The 15,933-nt window shown below is 54.8% G+C and overlaps 1 protein-coding gene across 2 annotated transcripts in view; it reads right to left on the bottom strand.

The window, feature by feature from the left end:
• LOC116952081 (dysbindin-like) overlaps window positions 1–15,933 on the bottom strand; it is a 50,857-nt gene that overhangs the window by 14,762 nt on the left and 20,162 nt on the right. For both annotated transcript variants that reach the window (XM_032971123.2, XM_032971124.2), the window contains one exon: window positions 1,040–1,207. In XM_032971123.2, the coding sequence (XP_032827014.2) occupies window positions 1,040–1,207 (168 nt within the window). The remainder of the gene's footprint in view (window positions 1–1,039; window positions 1,208–15,933) is intronic.

Raw genomic sequence — 15,933 nt, 5'->3', positions numbered from 1 at the left:
GCTGTGTAGGATGAGTACGGTGAGCGTGGCTGTGTGGGACAAGTGTGGTGAGCGTGGCTGTGTAGGATGAGTACGGTGAGCGTGGCTGTGTGGGACAAGTGTGGTGAGCGTGGCTGTGTAGGATGAGTACGGTGAGCGTGGCTGTGTGGGACGAGTGTGGTGAGCGTGGCTGTGTGAGGCGAGTGTGGTGAGCGTGGCTGTGTGGGACGAGTGTGGCTGTGTGGTGAGCGTGGCTGTGTGAGGCGAGCGCGGTGAGCGTGGCTGCGTGGGACGAGTGTGGTGAGCATGGCTGTGTGGGGCGAGCGTGGTGAGCGTGGCTGTGTGGGACGAGCGTGGTGAGCGTGGCTGTGTGGTGAGCGTGGCTGCGTGGGACGAGTGCCGACAGTTTCACGAAGCCCTAAAGTGCACACGGCTTGGCACAAGCGCCCGTGGCGACGTCACCGCAACTTACTGGCGAATGGCGGTTGTTGTTCGAGTTGTACTCTAGCAGCGTGCACGCGTCACTACGGGCGTGCACGCGTCACTACGGGCGTGCACGCGTCACTACGAGCGTGCACGCGTCACTACGGGCGTGCACGCGTCACTACGAGCGTGCACGCGTCACTACGAGCGTGCACGCGTCACTACGGGCGTGCACGCGTCACTACGAGCGTGCACGCGTCACTACGAGCGTGCACGCGTCACTACGGGCGTGCACGCGTCACTACGAGCGTGCACGCGTCACTACGAGCGTGCACGCGTCACTACGAGCGTGCACGCGTCACTACGGGCGTGCACGCGTCACTACGAGCGTGCACGCGTCACTACGGGCGTGCACGCGTCACTACGGGCGTGCACGCGTCACTACGGGCGTGCACGCGTCACTACGGGCGTGCACGCGTCACTACGAGCGTGCACGCGTCACTACGAGCGTGCACGCGTCACTACGGGCGTGCACGCGTCACTACGAGCGTGCACGCGTCACTACGGGCGTGCACGCGTCACTACGAGCTGTGCCCTACAGGAGCGCGAGCGTCACGGTGCGGCGTGCGCCTCTCACGCCGCGTGCCGCCTCCCGCGCCGTGCAGCTGCAGCACGCCGGTCGAGAGGTAGTGCTCCACGTCCTGCTGGAACGCCTCCTCAAAGAAGCGCTGGCGCTCGCGCAGACGCAGCGCGTGCGACCGCTCCGCCTCGCAGCTACGGCGCACGTGCTCCCCCTCCAGCTCCACTGGGGGGGGGGGGGGGTGACATCATCGGAGCCAGCGTTAAACGTCGCCCGGCCGCGGGTGTTTTTTGCGATGATTTTCTATTCGCCGTCTTGCTGTAGACATTTTGAGTGACCCAGGCCACTGGGGGTGGTGGGGGGGGGGTAACTGCTTAATGTACAGCGGCAGTGCTGAGTCTATGGGGAGTGTTGAGTCTATGGTGCAGTGTTGAGTCTATGGTGCAGTGTTGAGTCTATGGTACAGTGTTGAGTCTATGGGCAGTGTTGAGTCTATGAGGAGTGTTGTGTCTATGGGCAGTGTTGAGTCTATGAGGAGTGTTGAGTCTATGGGCAGTGTTGAGTCTATGAGGAGTGTTGTGTCTACAGGCAGTGTTGAGTCTATAAGGAGTGTTGTGTCTATGGGCAGTGTTGAGTCTATGAGGAGTGTTGAGTCTATGGGCAGTGTTGAGTTTATGGGCAGTGTTGAGTCTATGAGGAGTGTTGTGTCTATGGGCAGTGTTGAGTCTATGGGCAGTGTTGAGTTTATGGGCAGTGCTGCTCAATGTAAGGGGGAAGTTTATTGCAGTGGAGGAGCGCAAGGAGGGAGAAGGATCGGGATTGGGCACAGGGAGCAGGGAGAGAGAGAAGACTGGGAATGAAGAGGACGAGAGGAGGGGTCATGGAAGGAGTGGAGATAGGCGAGGTGGGGCAAGGCCACGGAGGGATTTAAAGTGACGTAATGTGCAGTACGGCAGCAGACGGCAACCAGCCACCACCCCCCGGCCCTCTGGACTCCCCCGGTGACACGTGAGCGCGGTCGGTGTTGCCGGGGAGATCGAGCCGGCAGGAGAGCAGTGCATGATCCCCATGTTATAAAACTGACCGTGGAAGGAGCTACCACAGAACTACATCCGAGATCCCTATAAGCGACCCCATGTCTACAATAAGGGGCGGCACTTGTCTGTGCACCCTCCTGTGGGGAGATGTGCTCTGAACAGAGCGGTCAAACCCAAACGGGAAATTCTCTCTGCCGTGGTAAAGCCAAATGAAGTGGAAAAAGAAACAAAAATTACAACTAAAATAAAAATGCATTTCCAACTACGTGTCTTTACCGAAAGAACCAAAGAGTATGGATTCCTGCAGTCACGAAAGCTTCAAATCAAGATTGGAAAACGAACGTTAATGAGACGGCTTTTCCCGTGCAGCCATTGGTGACCGGGCTGAGACCATCAACTCGCTACACTTAAGAGAATCCGGTTTAATCGCAGGTGGCTGAAACCCGGGCTCAAACCCAGGTTCTCCGCAGGGCCGGCTCAGCGCTCTTCTCTCCTAACGATTATGAACCCCCTTCATCAAAGCACGAGAGAGAGCATGAAAGGCTAAGCCACACATGGCTTTAATCCAGTATTCTCAGCGGTGCCGGCTCACTGTCTCTGACACGGTCATCGTTATTACCACCATTGTTTGCCCGTGGAGGCCTCACCGAGGATTCAATTATGTCTTTTAGCAGGGGTCCTACCAAGTTGTCACAGTGGGGGGGGGGGGGGGTAATCTTTCACCAAGGGTTCTACCAACTTTTCACGATGGGGGGGGGGGGGGGGTGTAATCTTTCTGAAAGGGTCCTACCAAGTTTTACAGTGATAGGGGGGGGGGGTAATCATTGTGCAAGGGTCCTACCAAGTTTTCACAGCGGAAGGAGGGGGGTGCAATTTTCAGAAAGGGTCCTACCAAGTTTCACAGTGGGGGAGGAGTATTCCTATCACCCTTGGGATGTTGTAATCGATATCAGTTACATCGTATTTAGTTTAGCTCTGCCAGTAAACCGGTGAACCCGGAGGAAACCCATGCAGAACATGGAGGAGAAAAGACAAACTCACTCACACTGCAGAACACAGCACGAAAACAGACTCCACACAGAGGATCGCCCGAGTCTGAAATCAAACCCAGGTGCTTCCTGCTGCGAGGCACAAGCGTCAGCGTCGCGCCACCTTGCCGCCTAGGCACTTTCTCAACCTCATTGAGGGGAAGAAAAAAAAAAGAGACACCCAGACCCTGGGCTTGAACCCAGGTTTTCTTATGCGATTCTGGCCCAGGTGTCTTTCTGACACTGCCCTTACGAATCCACCGACATGGTGTTTCGCCGTCCGACGTCTGCGAATGAAATGTAACTCTTAGGGCTCGCCACACGCGCACTCAATTATGCAATGTAAGAATCAATTTGCTTGCGATTCGTACCAAGCGACGGCTGGATGCAAAACACTGCAGCCATCCAAGATTCCGCAACCACGACCACAAACTCAAACGATCGATTGTGGACGGAGATCTCGACCCAGAATTTTGCAGCGTCCGTCCGACACTGCAACGGACGGCGGAATCGTTGCATCCCTTGAGACGATGATGATGCCGACGACGACGGTGACAATGATAGATGAGAGCGGCGGCACATCGGTCAGAACACCACGCTATTAACTCGGCGACCCGAGTCAGATTCCTGGGCCGCGGCTAACATCAGTGGTCACGTGATATCCGAACAACGCCTGGGGAATCACCCCGACCCCTTCAGAAACCCGCAGTGACAAGTGTGGCGAGGTATGGTCAAACAACCACCCGTGACCGACACGGCATGTGGACGAATACATGCAGCAGTAGACAGCCAAATCTACTCCGATATACTTTCAGCCTCCGTCTGTCTCCGTGTCTGTCCCGCCCGGGCAAAACCGTGCGAGTATGCGGTGGTGACGTCACCTATGTCCCCACGCTGACGCGACACCAACCCCTCGCGACCCACGCCTCCCCCCGAGAAACCCACCGACCCGTCCACATGCGCGGTTTACACCGCACTGCCGTACGGGCGCATCGGGGTGACTGCCCTGGGCCCCGCGCTTTGAGGGACACCCCGCACTTTGACGTCACGGTGTCATCAGGTGTACTACTTCCGGTTCAGTGTGAAGGCGTCGGGGGGGCTATCACAGCGCGAGTTGCCCCGGGTCCTGCACCCCCCCTATGGACGGCCCTGCTATACTGGATTATAAAAAGTTTTGCTGGCTGGCTGGGTGGAGGGATGTAGGGCCATGTCCAAAGGACGTACAGGCTGCAAGTGGAAACAGATATCATTATAATTACAGTACGGTATTTCGTATTGCAAATGATGATCACGACCATAATCACAACTTCTGTTGATAGTGACGAAGACAACAATTCTCGTTTATAATCGTGACTGATGATGATGATATTCCTGACACCACTGCCCTTGATGATGACGACGATGACGACCACGACAACGCGACGAGAGGCGCACAGTCGACTTCGGTCAGGATTGGAACTCACGGCTTTTCAACCGGCAGCCACGAAACAGACCGGTGGACCATCAATAAGCACGAGACACGCAACACGGCACACACAAAGATCCGCGGTGTAGCCTTGACAGACTGTTGGGGATAGTGCAGTCATAGCGAGCAGCAGCACCTATGAAGGCCGGGTACGGCCTTCGTATGGTTGGCTCGGTCACGGGACGGTTAAAGCCTCCCCTTTGCGGCGAGGAGCGTCCCCGTCGTCAGCCGGCACGAGAAAGGAAGAGAAATTAACGAGAGGCCGAACGGCTGTCAGGGCCGACGGGAGTGGGAGACGGGAGAGGATTTGACGACCTGCGGTGCCGCAAGAGACTGCGGATCGGTCGCAACGTGAAGCAGCTGACGTGCGCATTAACCGGGTGGCGCGGTGGGCCGGCACTGCCGAGGACCTGGGTTCGGATCCAGGTTTCGGGGCTCAGCCCGTGGTTAAACTGGGTTCTCGAGTGCGTGCGAGGTGAAGATGGACTCACGCAGAGAGCCGCAGATTGACACAGAGACGCGTAGGCTAACGTCGGCCGTGTGTTGCGGTTGAACCGGGTCCTCGTAGAGTGGTGACGGTCTCGGCCCGGTCACCAATTACTCGCATAGAGAACCACAGACTGACAGAGACCAGGAGACTTCCATAGGGATGGACAGACTCGCACAGACCCTGGCTGTTATTAGACCTGGGTTCACCAGTGTAGCGAGTTCATGAGTCTGGCCCTACAAAATGACTCGAAGAGAGACCCATTTGTAAAGTGACACCACCGTGTATGGAAAGCCAGGAAATAAACAGAACCTGCAGGGTGCAGTTTAAAGAGGTGAGTTTTCAAGGCAGACTTAAACAGCTCGAACAACTCTGATTGTCTTATTACCAGAGGCAGAGCGCTGTTCCAAAGCCTTGGAGCTGCAATGGCAAAAAAGCCCAATCACCCCTGACTCAACAAGCCTTTACCCAGTTTGGAATAAATTGGGTGGGGGGAAAGGCGGTGGTGAGGGGGGCGGAGGGGGGGGTAGAAGGAAAATAAACGACCACGGCTGACTAATCCGCATTATAGCGGGGCATCTCGGGGTTTGCCGAGTCACGCTGTCGTGCATCGCTTTTGTCCGCATCTTGTCACTCGCATCACCGCCTCTCTCCACCTCTCACCGTCCTTCTTCCCTCTCTCTCTCTCTCTAACCCCTGCCCCATCTCCCTCGTCTCCTCCGTGCGTCACTCTGCCTTCCCCAAAGCCTGTCTCAATTAACCCCATCGCCTCTTCTCCACTCCCTGGGTCTTGTCTTCACCGAGCTACTACTGGTCCCGCTTCCTCATCTCCGTGTCTCTTTCTCCGCACGCTTGCACCGTGACTTGACCATGGATTTGTGCCGAGCTATGGGGTCTGTTGCTGCTCTGTGTCTCCGCCTGTAAATACATGCATGCGATATTAAAAGTGCGTTGCTGGGAAAAATGGAAGGAACCGGAAAGAGAGGAAGGCCCAACAGAGAATGGCTTGACAATGACGATGGCATAAAAGAGATTGGTGCCAGAAAGATGTGGCCACTGCTTTGGCATATTGGTACGATGACGAGATGTGCAGTGGACACCTATTGGGCTATCGGCCCATGGATCGTGATGATGATGCAATGTGGGAAGCGGTGGTGCACTGGTTAGCGGGCTGCACTACAAATCTGGCTGCCCGAGTTCGATTCCCTATCGCGTCCACCACCAACACCACTTGCGATTAGCTTAACCGGTCCTGGGCCTCCCCCTAGGTCGACTCGGCCTCAAATGAGTACCTGGTGTGGTGTGTACAAATATTACCAATGGGGAGACAAAGACGGCCGGGCGTGGTGCTGGTCAACCACGCCCACGTGTGTCTATCTCTATGTCTGCTGAACCCTGGTTCTAGGAGGGGCGGCATTTATAAAACTTGCCCCATTGGGGTGCCGCGGTGGCTAGGAGATGTTAACTCCCTTGCCTGGTATGCAGGAGGTTGTGGGTTCGATCCCTACCCTGACGCCTGCTGTATATTAGGAGTCTGCGGTGTCTCTCTCTCATTATCATCACGGTGGCTAGGAGATGCTAACTACCTCGCCTGGTATACAGGAGGTTGTGGGTTCGATCCCGACCCCGACGCCTGCTGTATATTAGGAGTCTGCGGTGTCTCTCTCTCATTATCATCACGGTGGCTAGGAGATGCTAACTACCTCGCCTGGTATACAGGAGGTTGTGGGTTCGATCCTGACCCCGACGCCTGCTGTATATTAGGAGTCTGCGGTGTCTCTCTCTCATTATCATCACGGTGGCTAGGAGATGCTAACTACCTCGCCTGGTGTGCATATTTGGAGTTCGCACGTCTCGTTAAATTTTCTCCGGGTCCGTTTTTTTTATTCCCCTCCACATGTTGAATCGACATACATTTCTAGTATTTGGCTGCTATAAATGTCCACGTGATGATAAGCCCACTTCGTTGAGCTATCATTTTCAGCCAGGTCGCTTCTGAAAAGAGCTATATAGCTAAGTGGGGCCTTACCTCGTAAAATAAAAAATAAGTTTATAGTTCAGTAAAAATAGAGTTACACGGCTCAAACCACCGTCACCATTTAAAAATATAACAAGGACATGAGCCGCACACGACCCACCTCTCCTGCTTACATCTTAGAATCACGTGTTTAAGAGTATCTAGCTGCTATAAATGTCCACGCGATAATAATCCCACTTCGTTGAGCTATCATTTGTGGCCAGGCCGCTTTTGAAAAAGAGCTGCTAGAAAGCTCAGTGGGCCTAAACTGGTATATAAAAAAAATAAAATTTGTTTGAAATACTCTTTGGTTCTTTCGGTAAAGTCACGTGGATAGAAAATTAATAGACCACGACGTTTCGATCGCAACACAAGCAACCGTCATCACGTGAGACAAACACAGCAGGAAGAACCAAAGCGTATGGATTCCTGCAGTCACGAAAGCTTCAAACCAAGATTGTTTTAAATAGTTTCATTTAGATTCAAATGCCACGGCGGGAGATCGTATCGAGCAGAGACGCCCCCTCCGGATTGCTCACCCTAGCGGCGTCAACGTTACACCACGGCGTCGTCCAGTTTGTCGTACGAGTTAGCACTCAAGCGAGGAAGGCGAGTTGGGTTCTTCCGTAGAGTCGCGGCTTCTGAAGCGCATGGGGGGGGGGGGGGTCCCAACGTCGCTCTCGTATCGAGTGTCCGTGCCGGGACACGCGACGCCGGATATAACGTTACCCCGTGACCCTGCTCGCTGATCCCCGGTCGCTTTCAAACATACGACGGGTCACTCACTCGGCGGTGCGAGTACACGCGGTGAAGCAAGCTGGCAAGCCAGTACACCAAGGGAGCCTCCAGCTCTGGTCTGTGGCCGCGGTGATTAGGAGATGTTAACTCCCTCGCCTGGTATACAGGAGGTCGTAAGTTCGATTCCGACCCTGACGCCTGCTGTATATTTGGAGTTTGCGTGTCTCTCTCTCTTCCCGTGGTCGCGTAGATTTTTCTCCGGGTCGTCTGGTTTTCCTCTCAAAATTTATAAATGGCTTGCACATCTCATCGCGAGCCGCAGGCTCCCTTCGCACGCTTAAACTATAGCTACAACTATAAACTATTTTCTATTTTACCAGGTAAGGCCCACTGAGCTATGTAGTTATTTTTCAGAAGCGACCTGGCCACAAATAAGAGCTCAACGAAGTGGCTTATCACGTGGACATTTATAGCAGCCAAATTACTCAAAAAAAGCACGTTTATAAATGTGGAGGAAAAAAAAGAAGGACCCGGAGAAAAATCCATGCAACCACGGGCAGAGAGAGAGACACGCAAACTCCAAATATACAGCAGGTGTCACAGGGTCGGGATCGAACTTACGAGCTCATGTATACCAGGCGAGGGAGTTAACATCTCGACACCGCCTGGATGAATAGAACCGGCGCTCTCTGGAGCGTGCCGATCGCCGCACCGCGGTGGCAGCGTCCCCTGCAGAAGGAACTATGAATACGTAAAAAAAAACCCGTGGAAAGTGAACCTCTGTCGTCCCGACAGGTCTGTACCTTTCACCTGAAGACGGCTGCTTGCGTTGTGGCCGAAACGTCGTGAGAATTTTATTGTGTTATTTTATTATTTTATTCTCATTCTACGTGGCGACTTTACCGAAAGAACCAACAAAGACGTGGAAAGCGCTTTAATGCAACTTGAAAAAACTTCTCCGGGGCAAAGGGAGCTTTGGAGAGAGCGCCGCGGATGAGATGTGACAGGGCGACGACAAACTCAACAACAACAACAAAATTGCTCGTGCGGCCCGGACTCAAAGGGAGCATGAATAAACACAACGTGAACGGAGCGTGTGTACGTTTTGTGTCTGTGTGTAGGTATGGATGTATGTATTTGTTTCAGTACGTGTCAGTATGTACGTGTATCAGTGTGTCTGTATGCATACATGTATTTATTTGTTTCAGTATGTGTGTATATGCATGTGTGTATATACGTGTGCCCTGCCAGCCTTCATAAGGGCTCGCTAACAGCACTTGCCCCAACAGCCTGTGAGAGGCTACACGGGGAATATCTATGTCTTTATATACAGTTAGCATGCCTGTGTGTGTGTGTGTAGATCAGCAGCGGCTGATCTACACACACACAGGCATGCTAACTGTATATACAAGCACTGTGAACTCGGTTCAGCTCACGGCCAGGCATAGCAATTGTTGTGGTACTTGGGGTGGGCCTCCGCTAGGTCAACTCAGCCTAAAATGAGTATCCCTGGTGCTGCGGTGTTGAGCGCACCACCCTGTCGCTCGTCAATGCCGGCCTAAAATAGGCGCTCGCTAACGAGAACTCGCTGCCAGTCTACTACACCAGATAAAACAAATGTCTTACATTTTTAATATAAAGGCAGGTTAGCGCAGCGCCCAGAGCGCTAAACGCTGCGCCACCGCTCCGCACAATATACAACGAGACACACGTCCCCACTCGCGCTCCCATACTCACCGTGACACACACAGAGACAAAGATCCCCCGGATGAGCCTGAACAGACTGTTGGGGGCAAGTGCCGTTAAAGACCAGCACCCTATGAAGGCCGGCACGGCACACGACGGGGTGGGTGGCCAGCCCCACGCCCGGCCACCTTCGTCTCCATAATGGTGATCGAGAGACACCGGCAGAGAGCCACAGGGAGAGAAGAGGAGGAAGATCTTTAGCCTGGATTTGAACCAGGGCGGGGAGTCGACAGCACGGATGGCTGGGGAGGGGGGGTGGGGGTGGAAGGTACGTTCCAGACTATGGCCACTTGTCGAGAGGCTTCTGTCCAGTGTGGAAGGAGACGCGGGAAGAAAGGCCCCAAAAAGCACACGCAAGGGGCTAAACACACGAAAGCTCAATACAATCGGGAATTAACAAACCCACTAATTGAATGCGTTAAGCATTGAAATACACAACAAGTGGATCACGGAGCGGACGTCAACGGAACAAAGGAGCGGATCAATGAAAGAGGTTGACGGGCACACGCAGATCATCGCAGACTGGATGGAATGAATAACAAATGAACGCCATAAATTCGGCTGGCCAAAAACCACCATGGGTCAGACAGAACGGAATGAAAGCATCAGCGGAATGGTAGAGGGTTGAAGGACCAAGCAGATTAGTCACAGATTGTATGGAAAGAATGAATGGCAGTAGGCTAAATGCCACACAGGAACGAATGAGCAAATGAACAAAGAAACAAATTGATGACAGCACGCTGAGCGCCACACAGATAGGTAATAGGATGTAATGAATGAATGAAATGGAGTATGCTGAAAGCTACATAGATGAGTCAGTGCCGTTGGAATGATTAAACAAATTATTGCTTCAAATAGAATAGGTTACGGTGACACTGACGATTAAGAGCCTGGAATGCATGCATGAATAAATGAATGACAGTGGAGTAGTTTTGAAAACCATACAGTGGAGGGGGACGCGCCAATGACAAAACGAATGAAACGCAGAAATCAAATCATGAATCCATGAAGGAATCACAGTCACCCCAACGCACAGCAGAAGCAGCGTGTGAGAGCTGTGTGCTGAGGAGCGTGACCCGCTTGTAGCGTGCCAAGCCGTGGAATAAAGAGGCTGGCAGGGCAGGCGGGGAAGTGTGTGGGCGGTTGGGGTGGTGATGGCTGGGGTGGTGATGGCTGGGGTGGTGATGGCTGGGGTGGTGATGGGTGGGGTGGTGATGGGGGGGGAGTGGTGATGGGGGGGTGGTGATGGGGGGGGTGATGGCTGGGGTGGTGATGGGGGGGGTGATGGCTGGGGTGGTCATGGCTGGGATGGTGATGGGGGGGGGGGTGATGGCTGGGGTGGTGATGGGGGGGGGGGTGATGGCTGGGGTGGTGATGGGGGGTGGTGATGGGGGGGGTGGTGATGGGGGATGGTGATGGGGGGGGTGATGGGGGGGGTGATGGGGGGGGTGATGGCTGGGGTGGTGATGGGGGGGGGGGTGATGGCTGGGGTGGTCATGGGGGGGGGGTGATGGCTGGGGTGGTGATGGCTGGGGTGGTGATGGGGGGGGGTGATGGCTGGGGTGGTGATGGGGGGGGGGTGATGGCTGGGGTGGTCATGGCTGGGATGGTGATGGCTGGGTGGTTGATGGCTGGGGTGGTGATGGCTGGGATGGTGATAGCTGCGTGGTTGATGGCTGGGGTAGTGATGGCTGGGTGGTGGAGACGGATGTGGTGCTGATGAGGGAGTGGTGATGGCGGCGTTGTCGAATGGGAGTGTGCTGATCACATGGGTGTGGTGGTGTGAGGGTGGCGATGGTGGGGGTGGCGGCGGCGGCGATGGCTGTCGTGGTGATGGCAGGCAGTGCGTGATGTTGGCAAAGGGGGCAAAGCAAAACGCACAAGGGGGGCTTCTTCTTGCGTCATCATCTGACTGCTGCTACTCATGATGATGATGGTAATGACCGGAACACAGAGAGCTCCCTGTGTGTGTGCGACCGCGTGGGACTGCGAGACTCGCGGTGTTCAACGCAACAACACACGCACACACGCGCCCTCCCCACGTACCCCACACGTACACACGCAGACACTTCCTGTCAATCCACTGCTGGATGAGGATCCGCTCCATGCCAAGCGGTGGTGGCGGGGGGGGGGGGTTGTTTGACCGTACTTCGCGAGGCTAGAAGCCGCGGGTTGGTGAAGGCGGGGAGCATAGTTGTGCGAGCGTAGAAGTACAGTACAACAATGGATTTTGCCAGCAGAGGGCTTCTTTACAACTCCTTTCCACCCTATCCCCCAGCGCTGTCGACTCAGGCTCAAGACTGTGCTCTTGTCCTCTGCCTATGACTCTGCCAAAATGTATCGCTCTAAGATAAATCTGCCCACTCTTGTCTATCCAGCGTCTTGAAATGCGGTTGCATTTAGACGCTATGTAAATCAAATATTGCATTGTATAGAGTCACGGACTCGCAGAGACGAGCTGGGTCAGAAACCCATAGACTCACAGAGTCCCTTAGACTCAAACAGACACCCATATACTCAGAGAGACCCACAGACTCGCACACAGACCGAGAGACTCAGAAACCCTTTTATTAATAAAGAGGTCCACAGAGGCACACAGAGATTCATAAACTCCATGGCCCTGTTTTAAGTCCTGGCTCATGACATTCCTCTCCTTCCCGGGCTAGTAGACCCAGCTGGAGCTTTCCTGGGTAGTTAAAGGACTTTTGTTTTCGTTATAATTGCCGAGCGAGTCATCGGGCGGGCATCTTCAGTGGGATGTGGGGGGGCGATTAAGGAATAGGAAGTGGCAAGGTCAGGAGAGAAGAAGGGAGCGGGGTGGGGGGGGGAGATGGGGGGGGGAGATGGGGGGGGGGCGCACACTCCCACGCCCACGGATGAGACGAACGCTCTGTCGAAAAAGCGGTGATTAATGATGTCACTGTCTGTGAGCCTTATGATTTACGAGACGTGAAACGCACAGCCGTCAACTCAACATCCGATGTCTTCCTTCAACTCGCGGGGTATACGCGTGCGTGCGCGCGCGCAAGGCGGAGTGATATCGCGCGACAATCCCAAGTGATCTTGGGTTCGATTCCTGGCAATGGATCATGCCAGTGGCGAGTGAAATCTCAACTAGTCCACGGCTTCTCTATCCCCCCTCCTAGTTCCACTCAACCTCAAACGCGGTGTGTAAACACAAGTGCTGGGGTGACAGAGGTGGCAGGGTGTCCTTCTGGCCACACCAGCCACCTTCCCGATTCATCGCTACCCACGACGAACGCACACGCGCAATCACACGCACGCATGCAACACACACGCACGCACGCATGCAATCACACGCGCGTGCACATGCAATCACACGCGCGTGCACAGCGTAAACGCCACAAAACACTGTCGCGTCACGTGGCGCAGTAAACGCGACGTGGTTTACCGCGCGCGCCATGCGGCCGCGCAAATCACGCGCCGAGCGAGCGATGCGTTTTCTTTACGAGTCGCCGCTCCTCTCCAAAGGTCACGAACGTCGTAACCAGGGCTCTCGAATAAACGAGCGAGCTCGCAGGGCGCGTCACTGCCCGCCACCGCCGACGTCGTTACCGTCGTTACCGTCGGGCGGGCCGGATGTCGACGGAGAGATCCGTTGCAGGTTCCGTCGGTTTTGTTCCTGCCCCAGCGCTGTGAGATGTACGAATCCGTTGGGGCAATCTCAGCAGAGTTGGGAGCATCCCCCTCAACTCACCCACCCCCGCTGTTTTACGTAAATCTGTGGATTTCTGTGGCAGCAACTGGAATTTCATTGACGGCAAATAAGCCAAATATAAAATAACAAAATGTTCTCTGCAGGCCGAGTCACCCTTGAAAAAAAGAGCTTCTTATCTCATCAGGTTTAACTCGGGGGAAATAAAGCTTCTGGGTCCTGGAACAAGTGTTGACCAGAAAAATGGAATCCACGATTGAATGGAAGTGTGGTTCCGGAGTGTATCATTATAGGCCCAATAACCGTGCGCCGATGATGTCCTATTATCCGCCGCTCAGAGTCCGTGTGCGGAATGAGCGCGGAGAAGCCTGCGCTGGCAAATCCCCGAGTCACAACCCGAGCAAAAAACCACGGTGGTCTTCTTTACAGCGGCATCGCGCATGTATCACGCATGCGTGTTGAATTTCTCTTGCACTGTAACGCAGCCAACTGTGCGAATCGGAGGTGCGGAGGGAAGGTCAACAAACTAAACACAAAAATAAATGAGTTTTAAATCTAGATGATGATTTAAAAGTGCGTAGCTCCAGTGGCTTCCTAATATCGGAAGGAAGAGCGTTCCAGACGGCCGCAGAAGCGCATCTGAAAGCGCCGCGCGATGCGGTGACCGCCGCCTCTGTTCGATGGCCGGCAGCCAAAAGCCGCCGCTGCTGCCTGCAGCTGCGATGATGACTGCAGTTCGCGTGATGATGGTTTATGCTACTTGACGAGATCAACGAGGTGTTTTGCGATTCGTTTTCGGCGAGCATTTTTTCGTGACGAATGCGACTTTTGAAGACACCCGTCACGCACAGGTGTCACGGACAGGTGTCTGTCGTCGGCGCGAGACGTGGGAATTGACACACGCGCACACTCACGCGCGCGTATACACGTGCGTGAGCACGCACACCAAGGTCGGTGGCACAATGGAATTGCGATCCAGAGGTCACGAGGTTAGATTCCATCACCCGGCGCGCCAGTTAACACAATGGGAGTCAGTTTCCTGAATTCTGCCTCCCCCCTCCCACAGCTGCCTCTGTCCACCCAGCAGCTGTATAATTTGGGTTTACCACACTTTACCCCGTACTCGACCCCGCACTCTACCCCGCACTTTACGCCACATGCGGTGGGGCAAAGTGTGGATGCTCCCCCCCCCCCCCCCCCTCTTCCAACACTTCTGGTCAATGTGGAAGAATAGGCCAAATACCCTCTTCAAGCTCGCTTTGCCCAAGCCCTTCCACCAGCAGTGGCGTGAGAAAACAAATGCAGGGCTGCAACTTTACCTTTTTTTTTACATGCGCACACACACACACAAAGACAAAGATCCCCCATATAGCCTTTACGGGCTTTTGGGGGAAGTACTTTCAGTGAGCACCTATGAAGGTCGGCACGGCATACAAGGGAGTGGGTGGCCAGCACTACACCTGGCCGCATATGTCTCCCCAGTGGTGATATTTACACACCTCATCAGGTACTAATTTAAGGCTAAGTCGACCTAGGGGAGGGCCAGGGCTGGTGCAGACATTCGCCATTGACGTTTGCCGTGAGCGGGAATTGAACTCGGCTCGACCACTACATTACAGCTTTCTACTGCACACAAAGACAAAGACCTGCCCCAGATAGCCTTAACAGACTGTCGGGGCAAGTGCTGTTAGCGAGCACCTATGAAGGCCGGCATGGTACTAAACTAAACAATTTTAAATTTAGTAGGTAAGGCTCGCTCAACTACAGAGCTCTTTTTCAGAAGCCACAAATGATAGCTCAACAAAGTAGCTTCTCACGTAGAAATTTACAGCAGCAGCCAAATACTCTAAACGCGTGTTTATAAACGTGGAGGGAAAAACCGGAGGACCTGGAGAAAAGTCCACACAACCACCGGGAGAGAGAGAGACACGCAAAGCCCAAATATACAGCAGGCGTCGGTAAAAGCGTCAGGGTCGGAATCGAACCCGTGACCTCCTGAAAATCAGTCGTAGTAGTTAACATCTCACTGGCCACCCACCCCCATGCCCAACCGCCTTTGTCTCCCCAGTTGCGATGTTTACTGCACACCGCATACTCATTTGAGGCCGAGCGGACCGAGTGGATCGTACACACACCCACACACACACACACTCGCATACACACACTCACACCCGCACACAAACACGCACACACATCCGCAGCAGCTGCGCACAACGCTTCATTTCAGCCGGACCTGCCCGCGTCGGCGACCCAAAAAATATCTCCGCATCCGGCGTCCCGCTCAGCCGTGGCCACCACGGCGTCGCGCCACGCGCCTTCCCACCTCGGGCCCACCAGCGTTGGCGGCGGACAACATTCGGCGAAAGAACCGAGCGCCGGTGTCCGGCTGTGGATGGGCCGCGGTGCCAGGGGAGGTCGACGCGGGCGAGACGGGCGAGACGGGCGAGACAGGCGAGACGGGCGAGCGGTTACCTCCGCGGCACAGCTTCTGGTCGTTCATGTCTCAGTCGGAGCCTCGCCGGGACATGGTCGGCACCGCCAAAGCGTCGCAGCGTCTACGCCTTGGCGCGCACCGAACGCGATCGCGCGCCCACGCGCACGCACGCACACACACACGCGCTCTCGCACCCTCCTCTCTCTCGCTCCCACTCTCGTTCGCTCGGTCGCGTACACACACTCTCTCTCTCTCGCTCAGTTGCTCGCTCGCCTCTCTCTGTCCCTCCGCTTTCGCACGCCCACTCAGTCTCTCGCCGTCTC

This window comes from Petromyzon marinus, chromosome 45 (genome assembly GCF_048934315.1).
Source record: "Petromyzon marinus isolate PM22_M1 ecotype Great Lakes invasive population chromosome 45, UKy_Petmar_22M1.pri1.0, whole genome shotgun sequence".
NCBI classification, from domain to species: Eukaryota; Metazoa; Chordata; class Hyperoartia; order Petromyzontiformes; family Petromyzontidae; genus Petromyzon; species Petromyzon marinus.
Note: the sequence above shows the minus strand (reverse complement) of the source record. Positions and strands in the feature narration are given on the sequence as shown.